Here is a 13,463-nt window from a genome sequence, read left to right as displayed (position 1 = left end):
TAGATTTGCTTGTTTCCGCTATATATTCTTCAAGATTTTTCTTGCTTCGTTTTATTAATTTCTTGGTTTCGCGGCGAATTCTGTCCAACTCTAGTTTATCAGCCTCGCTCTGAGTTGGTATGTATCTACTGTATACGCATTTTTTAAGAGATAGGCTATATTGAATTTCGTTATTCCACCATTTGGGTTTCTTCCTAGAAGCTGAACGTCTGCTACGATAGGGTACGCATATGCTCATGGCATTGTTCAATATTGTGGTGAAGGCCCCCCAAGATTTATCAATATCTGTTTCCGCCGTGATTTCAGTCCAGTCAGAATTATTTAGAATTGATCGGAGTCTTACGAAATTCGCTCTCTGATATTCAGGCACCTTTTCTTTACTAGGAGTTACTTTACTTTCTTTCATATTGATGCTGAATGTGATTGTTCGGTGATCGCTAGAACTAAAAATTGGACCAACATTTACTTCGTTAACTAGATCAGCTGTCGTTGAAAAGATAAGGTCAAGTATATTATTTTCCCGAGTCGGTTCTTGAACGTGTTGATGCAAATCACTTTCTAGTAAATTTGTGTACAGGTCGAGCCCTGTATGACAGTTCAACGGTTCACCCCATCTTTTCACTGGCAAGTTAAAGTCCCCAACAATTACTGCCTCGCAACTGCTCCTTGTTTCTAATAATAATTCACTTAATGCGTGGTCGATATCAAGAGTCTGCCTTGGCGGTCTGTAGATAAGTCCAATTATTATTTTACGAGATTTATTTTTAATTTCAATGAAGACCGTGTCTACATTGGTTATAATATATGTTTTCACGGATACTGGATGGAAAGAGTTTCGGATATAAAAGATAACGCCTCCACCCTGTCTGTTCTCTCTTTCATGACTAAAGATGGTATAACCCGGTAATCTATATACCGCAATGAAATCTCTATTTGAAGTGTTTATCCAAGATTCTGTGACTCCGATGATGTGGTAATGATTTGTAGCTGCGAGGACTTCTAAGTCTTCAAATTTGTTACGTAGGCTACGAGCCTTTACATAGCAAGCTTGAAAGTGATTCGAGTCGGGAGTTTTGCGGGTTGAGTGCATCCTTATGGTGGAGCTGCTGGTGTTCTCGCCTCTGCGTTTTTTGGCTTTCGAAGAGCCACTTGGTCACAGAGCAGTCTCCCGAAACGGGCTGCTCCAACAGGGTTTAAGTAAATGCCATCAGGAAGGAACAAGTCTGAATCGTAGTAAAAATTGTTCCACAAGTTAGCGAACTGGACGTTTTCTTGTGAGCAAAGGGACTGAAGTCTGTTGTTTGTGCTGAAGGCCTTATTGTAAAAGCTAGATTCGGCGCCGACCCTCGGGAGGATTCCTGAGATTATGATGTTACTGGCCCGTTCTGGCGTAGGCGAGTGTTTATAGTGGCGCCATCTTGTGTTGGCTCATGCTGCTCCCCCGGAACTCATCTTTGAGCCTCTCTTTGGAGAGGTTATCTAGAGCCCGGGTTGATGGGCGGTCTTTAGGCCAGCATGTGGGTAGTCTTATGCCACTTGGCGGTGACTGCAAAACCTCAGCTGTGCGGCGGCCAGGCTTCGAACCCGCGTCCCTTTCGAACCCGTGTGTATGTGTGTGTGTGTGTGTGTGTGTGTGTGTATATATATATATATATATATATATATATATATATATATATATATATATATATATATATATATATATATATATATATATATATATATATATATATATATATATATATATATATATATAGCTCCTCCTCTAAACCTCACCTTCTCTTCCTCACCGAAACGCAGGTTTCTGAGGCTACTGACAGCAATCTCTACTCTGTTCCCTCCTACTATCTCTATCCTAAATTTCAATCCAAAGCTGGATGTAACGCCTACGTGCGCAACGACATATCTTGCTCTCGTGCCCACGACCTTGACTCTTCAGAATTTTCCACCATCTGGCTAAGACTTCATTGTCATTCTACTACTAAATACATATGTGCTGTTTATCTATCATCTAAGTCTCTAAAGTGGAGCACATCTTGACCCACTCTCCCTTCGCTGAAATCTCCATCTTGGGAGATTTTAATGTTCACCACTAGGTTTGGCTTTCATCCTCTTTCACTGACCAGCCTGGTGAACAAGCCTACAACTTTGCTCTCCTCAATGACCTAGAGCTGTTGGTTCAACACCCTACACGTATCCCCGACCGTCTTGGAGACCGGCCCAACATACTAGACCTCTTCCTTACCTGTAACCCCTCTGCTTACTCTATCAAACTGTTATCTCCGTTGGGCTCCTCCGATCGCAACCTAAATTCTGTATCCTGTCCTATCGCTCCTATACACCCTCTGGACCCACCGAGGAGGCGATGCTTCTGGCATTTTGCTTCAGCTCGGTGGGACGACCTGAGGATGTACTTTTCCGATTTCCCGTGGAATGATTACTGCTGCCAGGATAGAGACCCCTCTGTGTGTGCCCAGCGCATCACAAAGGTAATTGTCTCTGGAATGGAGGCATACATTCCACGTAATTTCTCTACTTCTCATTCTAAAAAGCCTTTGTTTAATCACGCTTGTTCTCGTACTATCAAAGATAGAGAGGCAGCTCACAAAAGGTACCACAACCTTCGAACTCCCGCTTACCATGAACTTTACATGTCTGCCCGGAATGGTGCCAAATCTATTCTCCGACTTACCAAAAACTCCTTATTGATAGAAAATGCTCAAACCTTGCTTTTTTCAATTCTTTCCGTGACTTTTGGCATTTACCTAAAACATCTCCAACTTCACTTCTTCAACTCGTCTCATCTATCTCTAAGGCTGAACTCTTCTCTCAAACTTTCTCTATAAAACTCCACTCTGGACGATTCTGGGCATATTCCTCCTATTCATCCACCCTCTGACTCCTTTATGCCTGTTATTAGAGTGATGTTTTCTAAGCCCTCTATGGCCTCAATCCTCAGAAGGCTTATGGTCCTGATGGAGTGCCTCCTATTGTCCTTAAAAACTGTGCTTCCGTGCTGACACCCTGCCTGGTCAAACTCTTTTGCCTCTGCCTGTCAACATCTACCTTTCCTTCTTGCTGGAAGTATGCCTTTATACAGCCTGTGCCTAAGAAGAGTGGCCGTTCCAATCCCTCAAACTACCGTCCTATAGCTTTGCTTTCTTGTCTATCTAAAGCTTTTGAATCTATCCTTAACAGGAAGATTGAAAAGCACCTTTCCACTTCTGACCTTCTATCTGATCGCCAGTATGGGTTCCGCAAGGGGTGTTCTACTGGTTAATTCCTAACTGATTCTTGGTTATCCTCTCTTAGCCGTTTCGGTGAAACCTTTGCTATTGCGCTGGACATATCAAAAGCCTCTGATAGGGTGTGGCACAAACTTTTGGTTTCCAAACTACCCTCCTACGGTTTCTATCCTTTTCTCTGTACCTTTATCTCCAGTTTCCTCTCTGACCGTTCTATTTCTGCTGTTGTAGACGGTCACTGTTTTTCCCCCAAACCTATTAATAGTGGTGTTCCGCAGGGTTCTATCCTATCTTCCACTCTCTTTCTGTTGTTCATCGATGATCTTCTTTCCAACATAAACTGTCCTATCCATTCTTACGCCGATGACTCTACTCTCCATTATTCATCTTCTTCTAATAGAAGACCCACCCAACAGGAACTAAATGATTCCAGGCTGGAGGCGGCAGAACGCTTATCCTCAGACCTTACTATTACTTCCGATTGGGGCAAGAAGAACTTGGTGTCCTTCAATGCCTCAAAAACACAGTTTCTCCACCTATCCACTCGACACAATCTTCCAAACAACTATCCCCTATTCTTTGACAACACTCAGCTATCACCTTCTTCAACACTGAACATCCTCGGTCTATCCTTAACTCAAAATCACAACTGGAAACTTCATATCTCTTCTCTTACTAAATCAGCTTCCTCGAGGCTGGGCGTTCTGTACCGTCTCCGCCAGTTCTTCTCCCCCGCACACTTGATATCCATTTACAGGGGCCTTGTCCGCCCTCGTATGAAGTATGCATCTCACGCGTGGGGGGGCTCCACTCACACAGCTCTCTTGGACAGAGTGGAGTCTAAGGCTCTTCGTCTCATCAGCTCTCCTCCTCTTACTAATAGTCTTCTACCTCCTAAATTTCGCCGTCATGTTGCCTCTTTCTATCTTCTATCGATATTTTCATGCTGACTGCTCTTCCGAACTTGCTAACTGCATGCCTTCCCCCTTTCGCGTCTTCACTCTTTCATCCCTCACGCTGGTAAACCCTGGAACACTCTTCCTTCATCTGTATTTCCTCCTGCCTACGACTTGAACTCTTTCAAGAGGAGGGTATCAGGACACCTCTCCTCCCGAAATTGACCTATCCTTCGACCACTCCTCTACTAACTCTTTTTAGGAACAGTGAGTATCGGGCTTTTTTTAACATTTGTTACCTTTTTTATGCCCTTGAACTGACTCCTCTGCTGTAAATATATATATATATATATATATATATATATATATATATATATATATATATATATATATATATATATATATATATATATAAATACAGAAATACAGACATACAAACATACATATATATATATATATATATATATATATATATATATATATATATATATATATATATATATATATATATATATATATATAATAGTTCTGAGTAGTCGCCCAAAGAGACGTCAATTCTGAGAGATGTGTCCAGATATTCTCTTTTTGAAAGATTTCAATTCGTAAGGTGAAGGAAATACAGGTGGTCATTTTAAAACCTCACCAGTATATTACGTTGATCAACCTGTTGAACAACGACATAGGACTGAATTCAGCTAAAAATGGCTATAGCTACGCACTTGCAATGAGCACCATCGCTCTGGCCTCATCATTAGAAGCTGTAACCCTCCCTTCTGATCTCTCCACTTCTTGTCTCTTTGTCTCAGGAAGCCCCTCTATGTCCACCGTCAGCCTCTTGTGCTCAGCTGGCAGATAGAGTAGTCGCTGATCTTCCGAGATTTTCTTTCCTTTCCAAACACCAACACGGAGAGCCCGCCGGAGTTAATGAATAGTTACACAACAGTTAAAACCATGGACATAGAGTAAACCCGATTAAACAATTATCCCTGCCCCAAACTGCGGGCGCTCAAGCCACCGTGCGGGCCCGGCTGTTATGTCCAACCTCCAAACGGAACATAAAAGAAAACAAAAATCGAACTCATGCTGAGTTGACCTTATTGCAAGTTGTAATTTCCATCACGAAACAAATGCACGGAAAGGCATTGACAGTGTGTCTTTCTGTGTGTGTGTGTGTGTGTGTGTGTGTGTGTGTGTGTGTGTGTGTGTGTGTGTGTGTATTTACCTAGTTGTAGTTTTGCAGGGCCTGTGTGTGTGTGTGTGTGTGTGTGTGTGTGTGTGTGTGTGTTACACGTAACGTGTTCTTTCAGACTTGACGTGGTACCGGTGGTGTTTGGTTTGGGGAACTATTCTGCGCATGCGCCTCCTCATTCCTACATTGACGCCCTTAACTTCCCGTCAGTGAATGCCCTGGCCGACTACCTCATTTATCTCCATCACAATGATACTGCCTACAATGAGTACTTTAGGTGAGTCATCCTACAGTTTGCTACTTACCACCAAGTACTTACACACCCAATACAAACAGGTGAAAGCTAGGGACACGACAGCGAGTAGTGCGTTCTAACATGACTTCCGACTGACGTATCAAGATTACTGTTGATGATTAATGCAGTGCAGCTAAGTCAGTTGTGTTTATTTTACACAACTACACGCATCACTCTCTTTCTGTTCGTCCACCTCTCCACACACACACACACACACACACACACACACACACGCGCTCAGGCCGGAAAGTTTCCGCTGACAAGGAGACTACTGTCCATCTTGAGCAAATTGAATATGGAGTGTAGTGTGATAGTGTGAGAAGGTACTTACCGTGCCCAGAGAGCGACAATAATGAGCTTGCTCCTGTCGGGAGTGTACTTGCTGGCGATTGCGAGTCCGACTCGTGATCAGGCCGTGGGTGAACTACACACTCAAGACACACACGCACACACACACAAAAAAAGGAGAGAGAGAGAGAGAGAGAGAGAGAGAGAGAGAGAGAGATCCACATTGCAGTGGTTAGCACACCAACCTCATAGCCGTGAGGTCACAGGTTCGATTTTTCAGGTGTTGGGGCGACGGTTGGGCAGTCTCATGTGAATGTTATGAATAGGTACCATGTGGCAGACAAGCGGTGTATTCTGCCTCGCGGGTATGTGTGGGTAATCTTTATGTTCTCATACGTACCGATAGATCTATGAAGGTACGATGTACGAAGAAGGTACTGGTTGGCAACAGTGAGTCCATTACGTGATCACCCTATGGTGAATGAGTGACACACCGCTTCCTTGTGCAATGAATCAATTACCTCAAATTGCAACACTTTTAGACAGAGGTTATTGCCTTGCTAAGATTGAACAGATATCCTTTGACTGGTTAATATCCCCTATTAGTCCAGCACGTGATAACTCTATTGTGAATGAGTGACACACACCGCATCGTCGTAAAGTGGACTGATCCGCTAAAATTGCCACTCATGAGTCTGAGGTTCAGGTCATGCTGAGATTTGAAAGACACTCGTTGACTTGATAATATCCCCTTTTGAGAAAAGACATGGGACATGTCGGTGCGCGAGGGATCAATTCCCCACAGATCCATTTACATGTTGATCAACACTCTTTCGAGAAAGATGGTTGTATGGATGGATGAGTGTCCTCCACATCCCATAGTTTATGTTTTACATATCTCTTGTTTCATCTATCATTCTTTTTTTTAATATTGGGTATGTGGGGTGCCACCTAGCATTCCGTATTATTCCCGATCTTTTCAGCTACTGGTATCACTGGTCTTTCTTCTACAAGGTTATATAATGATCCTAAGCTGTGCCAGATGCATCAGTCGAAAAAAATGTTTAAAAATATTCAACAAGTTTACATATGTTTGGAAATATATATATATATATATATATATATATATATATATATATATATATATATATATATATATATATATATATATATATATATATATATATAGTTTGTTGATTTTTTTATTTAAAAAAAATAAGAATCGGATTTCTTTAATTTGTATCAGATTTTTTTTTTAATATTTTTTTTTATAATTGAAAATAATTAAATACATGTAAATGTAAATATTCTCTACATTAGTTCAAAACACATGTTGGAGTATTCTTGTATCATATTCCATCACCATAAGTAACCTGGCTGGCTGCTTGAGCCAATCCTAAGACTGACCATCCACAGCCAGCCAGCCATTGGCCAGCACCACTCTACAACTTAGACTTAACAGTCTAACCAGATCAGGTCATGCTGTGGAAATGTCCTGACTGAAATTGCATAAAGAATAATGACAGAAGCTTCAAATGAAAGTATCAGAAAAGACTGTGGATGATCCATGTATGTATGTAAAGTGATTCTTTGAAAAACAAGAGTATATGTTTCAAATATTTCCTTTACCTCCACTTCCTATAGTTGGTGTTTCTTGTCCCTTTTAATAGCTTTTCTTTAGTTCACTCGAGTGTTTGGAGGGGCCCAAGACTACCCACATGCTGTCCTGATGATTGCCTATCAACCCGTACTCCAGCGAAATTATCTAAAGAGAGATCAAGTGAAGTTCGGGAGGGGACGGGGGATTAGTTAAGCAAGATGGCGGCAATATAAAACAGTTGCCTGCGGCATGAAATGGCTGGGACCAACCAAAAGAGTAAAGATGGGGACATACGCTGAAGCTGAGCGTGGCCGCAGTGCTCATCTCCGTAACACTGGCCCTAGAGCCTGTGCTGGGAAGAGCCCATCAACCCGGGACACAGGGTCAGCGTGACATCTGGTTCACCACAGTTTACCTTCCCCAGGTTTCCCCAGGTACCCATTTATCAACCAGCCCGAAAAGGAAGATGAACAACTGGGTGAGCTCCACGCTGACTGCCCAGGTTGGGATTCGAACCCAAGACCGCGGATTCGTAGTTCGGCACCCACCGCGAGACCATGGAGGCAAAAAAAAAAAAAAAAAAAAAAGGTCAGAAACTTGCTATATGAGGACAGACTTAAGCATCTAATACAGCCAATGTCAACAAGATGAGAAAGTAATTACAACAAGCAAATGAGCTGAAGTTGCTAACCCATGGTTGCCCTGCACATATTCTTAATGTTTTGGCTCATGATTTGAAAATTGGCAACATAGAAGAACAAGTGGGTCGCGTTGTAAAATACTTTAGAGATTATCACTCTCCCTCAGCAAGACATCGTCAAAAAGGCGGGCAACGTCGTATTCTGCCCCAGGACACTATACGGACCATGTGTGGCTGACTAAAGATACGCTGATGACTCCACTCTGCAGTATTCAACTTCTTTCAACAGAAGACCCTCTCAACAGGAATTATATGACTCCAGGTTGCAGGCTGCAGAACGCTTAACCTCAGACCTTACCATCATTTCCGATTGGGGTAAAAGGAACCTTGTGTCCTTCAATGCCTCAAAAACCCAATTTCTCCACCTGTCAACTCGACACAATCTTCCAAACACCTATCCCCTATTCTTCGACAACACTCAGTTATCACCATCTTCAACACTAAACATCCTCGGTCTATCCGTAACTCAAAATCTTAACTGGACACTTCACATCTCCTCTCTCACTAAATAAACTTCTTCGAGGTTGGGCGTTCTGTATCGTCTCCGCCAGTTCTTCTCCCCCGCACAGTTGCTATCCATATACATGGGCCTTGTCCGCCCTCGTATGGAGTATGCATCTCACGTGTGGGGCGGCTCCACTCACACAGCTCTCTTGGACAGAGTGGAGTCTAAGGCTCTTCGTCTCATCAGGTCTCCTCCTCTTACTGATAGTCTCCTACCTCTTAATTTTCCCCGCCATGTTGCGTCTCTTTCTATCTTCTATCAATTTGTTTAACGCTGACTGCTCTATTGAACTTGCTAACTGCATGCCTCCCCCTCTTCCTCGGCCCCGCTGCACGGCGACTTTCTACTCATGCTCAATTGCTCATCCCTATATTGTCCAAACTCCTTATGCAAGAGTTAACCAGCATCTTCAATCTTTCAGCCCTCACGCTAGTACACTCTAGAACAATCTTCTTTCATATGTATTTCCTCCTGCCTACGAAATGAACTCTCTCAAGAAGAGGGTATCAGGATACCTCTCCTCCCGAAATTGATTTCTCTTTTTGGCCACTCTATTCAGGAGTAGCGAGTAGCAGGCTTTTTTTTATCATTGTTTCATTTTGTTGTAATATATATATATATATATATATATATATATATATATATATATATATATATATATATATATATATATATATATATCTTTTTTTTTTTCTTTTTCTTTTTTACAACAAAGGAGACAGCTCAAGGGCACACAAAAAGGAAACAATAATAAAAAAGCCCGCTACTCGCTACTCCTATAAAAAGAATCAAAAGAGGTGGCCGAAAGAGAGGTCAATTTCGGGAGAAGAGGTGTCCTGATATCCTCCTCTAGAAAGAGTTCAAGTCGTAGGCAGGAGGAAATAAAGATGAAGGAAGATTGTTCCAGAGTTTACCAGCGTGAGGGATGAAGGAGTGAAGATGCTGGTTAACTCTTGTATAAGGGGTTTGGACAGTATACGGATGAGCATGAGTAGAAAGGCGTGTGCAGCGGGGCCGCGGGAGGGGTGGAGGCATACAGTTAGCAAGTTCAGAAGAGCAGTCAGCGTGAAAATGGCGATAGAAGATAAAAAAGAGAGGCAACATCGCGACGGAATTTTAGAGGTAGAAGACTATCAGTAGGAGGAGGAGAGCTGATGAAACGAAGAGCCTTAGCTTCCACTTTGCCCAGAAGAGCTGTGTGAGTATATATATATATATATATATATATATATATATATATATATATATATATATATATATATATATATATATATATATATATATATATATATATATATATATATATATATGTAGACATATGTAGACATGCCGTTAGCAAGTTCAGAAGAGCAGTCACCGTGAAAATATCGATAGAAGATAGAAATAGATGCAACATCGCGACGGAATTTAAGAAATAGAAGACAATCAGTAAGAGGAGGAGAGCTGATGAGACGAAGAGCCTTAGACTCTGCTCTGTCCAATAGAGCTGTGTGAGTGGAGCCCCCCGACACGTGAGATGCATACTCCATACGAGGGCGGACAAGGCCCCTATATATGGATAGCAACTGTGCGGGGGAGAAGAACTGACGGAGACGATACAGAACGCCCAACCTCGATTAAGCAGATTTAGTGAGAGAGGAGATGTGAAGTTTCCAGTTAAAATTTTGAGTTAAGGATAGACCGAGTATATTTAGTGTTGAAGAAGGTGACAGCTGAGTGTTATCGAGGAATAGGGGATAGGTGTTTGGAAGATTGTGTCGAGTTGAGTCAAAAAGGATGAAATAAAAAACTGGTGGTGAACATTGAAATCTCCCAAGATGGAGATTTCAGCGAAGGGAGAGTGGGTCAAAATGTGCTCCACTTTAGAGTTCAAGTAGTCAAAGAATTTTACAAAGTTAGTAGAATTAGGTGAGAGATAAACAGCTCAGATGTATTTAGTAATATAATCACAATGAAGTATTATCCACATGGTGTAAAATTCAGAAGAGTCAAGGTCGTGGGCACGAGAGCAAGTGATGTCGTAGTGCACGTAGGCGCAACATCCAACTTTGGATTGAAATTTAGGATAGAGATAGTAGGAGGAAACAGAGTAGAGATTACTGTCAGTAGCCTCAGGAACCCGTGTTTCGGTGAGGAAGAGAAAGTGAGGTTTAGAAGAGGAGAGATGATGTTCCACAGAATGGAAATTAGAAGTAAGACCGTGAATGTTGCAAAAATTGATAAGGTGGAGGTTTGTGGGGTTATCAAGACACCTCTCAAGTCGGCAGCCAGAAGGGGAGGTCATGGGAAGGGTCTTTGAAGGGCTTTATCACCCTCCTCACTTCCCATATATACCTCACCGGGAGTGGCTTACGCCCGTTTCGGTAGGTGTCTTCCTACCTACTCCATTATATATATATATATATATATATATATATATATATATATATATATATACACACACATATATACATAAATATATATATATATATATATATATACCTATCGGTAGGTGTCTTCCTACCACTCCATTATGCAAATATATATATATATATATATATATATATATATATATATATATATATATATATATATATATATATATATATATATATGGTGGTCGGCCTAAGCCCGTCATGACGCAGGGAATTTTTTATAGAGGCGCCATTTTTTCTTGGCTCATGTTGCCCCTCGGAACTCATTCTTCATTCACTTGGACGGTTTCTTCTAGAGTCCGGGTTGATGGGTGGTCTTCAGGACAACATTTGGGTAGTCCAGCACGCGGTGAATGCAGGGTCTGCACGCTAACCGCTCAGCCATTGCCTACCCTAATATATATATATATATATATATATATATATATATATATATATATATATATATATATATATATATATATATATATATATATATATATATATATATATTGTTAAGCCGGACGTATTACTTGGGTTCCGTGTCGCCGTCACAAGACTCCGTGGGAGGGAGATATGTAAACACTTTGCACAACTTCTGTAGTTTAATATTCTTCCGTAGTAGTACACTTCACTCTTGACTGGCCACTAGCTTACTATGACTGGTTCTGTCTCCTCTCGCCCTCTTCTCTATATATATCCAGAACAGTACAGTTTAGAATGTTACAGTATATCTTAGATCTTACAAGAACATGTAGCAAAAATATGTGCGAGTTGACAACACATCCCGCCTGGCGCCTGGCCGCGCCCCGCGGGGCGCGGACGGGGCCATGCTCCCCGCCCCCCTGCTCGCTCCTCCCGGAGCCTTTTAGAGGCCCATAGACGCCGGGGGAAGCTTCCAGCACAACACTATCCCCTCCTCTTAATTGTGATCGTCCCGATCACACACTTAACTATATACAGACATAAGAGAATTAATCAAAAACATAATAATCGTCATATCGCTGTGGACGCCTGCGTTGTCTCTGTCTTCTGTTCGGTGCCTCCTGCGCGTCTGTCTCCTGGTGCGCCTTGTCATCGTCCGCTTCTTGGGATGTCCCTGGAACATCTGCCGAAGCCGGGAGGTTATATCCCTCGGCTGAAATGTCCAGAAGACCTATGTCGTCGTCGACCTCCTCTCGGTCCTTAGCGTCCCTTGCGTTTTCGTCGGCTGCTGGGTGTCTGTAGTTGTTCCAGGTGTAGTTTCCCGTACCGTAGTACCTCCATAGCCGGTTGACATGAACAACTTTCGGCTTGGTCCTTCCCGTTCTCCGGATTCGGTAAGTCACGTCAGAGAGGCGTTCTAGCACAGTATAAGGGCCTTCCCAGGGGCTCTGTAACTTCGGAGACTGTCCTTTCTTCCTCTGCGGTTTGTAAAGCCAGACTTGGTCTCCTTCCTTGAAGTCAACGTGGCTTGCCCTCATATTGTAACCGCGCTTCATGGCCTCCCGGAGAACTTCAAGGCACCATGGACTTGATGGTGCACCTCTTCCAGCCGTTCCTCTAGTTGACGGGCAAAACTGGAGGCGTCCCATGGAGGGCTTTCCCCAGGAGGCCTTCCTGTCAGTAGGTCCACTGGCAATCGCAGCTCACGTCCAAACATCAGCTTTGCCGGTGAATACCCTGTAGTCTCGTGGGCGGCAGACCTGTAGGCCATGAGGAGCGCAGGCAGCTTCTGATCCCATGAAGACTGATCATTGTTGCACTGCTTGGCCAACTCCTAGCCCAACGTCCAATTAAACCTCTCCACCATTCCATCTGACTGTGGGTGCAGAGGGGTGGTCCAGGTCTTCGTGATACCCAGAAGCTTGCAGCACTCAGCAGGGACTGTTGACTCAAAATTCCTTCCCTGGTCGGAAAGGAGCTCGTTAGGCACACCGAAGCGACAGAAGAACTCCTCCACCAATACCTTAGCGATGGTAGTGGCTTCCTGGTCAGGGATGGCGTAGGCTTCTGGCCACTTGGTGAAGTAATCCATTGTGACGCAGATGTACCTATTTCCGTTCGTCGTCAGAGGCAAGGGTCCTGCTATATCCACTGCCACCCGTTCCATGGGGGCTCCAACCTGGTATAGTTGCAATGGGGCACGGTGACGCTTCTTGGGGCCCTTCTTTGCACAGCACACCTCACACGCGTGATACCATTCTTCCACGTCCTTCCTCATACCAACCCAGTAGAACCTTTGGCGCAGGTGACTCAGTGTCTTCTTTGCCCCAAGGTGTCCGCTGGTGATGCTGTCGTGCATTTCTTTCAAGACACCTTCCCGGGACTTCATAGGTAGCACCGTGGACCAGTAGTGGTCAAGACCATCAT

The 13,463-nt window shown here is 43.1% G+C and overlaps 1 protein-coding gene across 1 annotated transcript in view; it reads left to right on the top strand.

The window, feature by feature from the left end:
- The window catches only part of LOC126981378 (alpha-(1,3)-fucosyltransferase C-like), a 108,869-nt gene that overhangs the window by 58,306 nt on the left and 37,100 nt on the right, over nt 1–13,463 (top strand). The window contains exon 6 of the mRNA XM_050832404.1: nt 5,449–5,607. Coding sequence (XP_050688361.1) covers nt 5,449–5,607 — 159 coding nt within the window. The remainder of the gene's footprint in view (nt 1–5,448; nt 5,608–13,463) is intronic.

Source organism: Eriocheir sinensis, chromosome 47 (assembly GCF_024679095.1).
Source record: "Eriocheir sinensis breed Jianghai 21 chromosome 47, ASM2467909v1, whole genome shotgun sequence".
Lineage (NCBI taxonomy): Eukaryota > Metazoa > Arthropoda > Malacostraca > Decapoda > Varunidae > Eriocheir > Eriocheir sinensis.
This window is presented reverse-complemented; position numbering and strand designations above follow the sequence as displayed.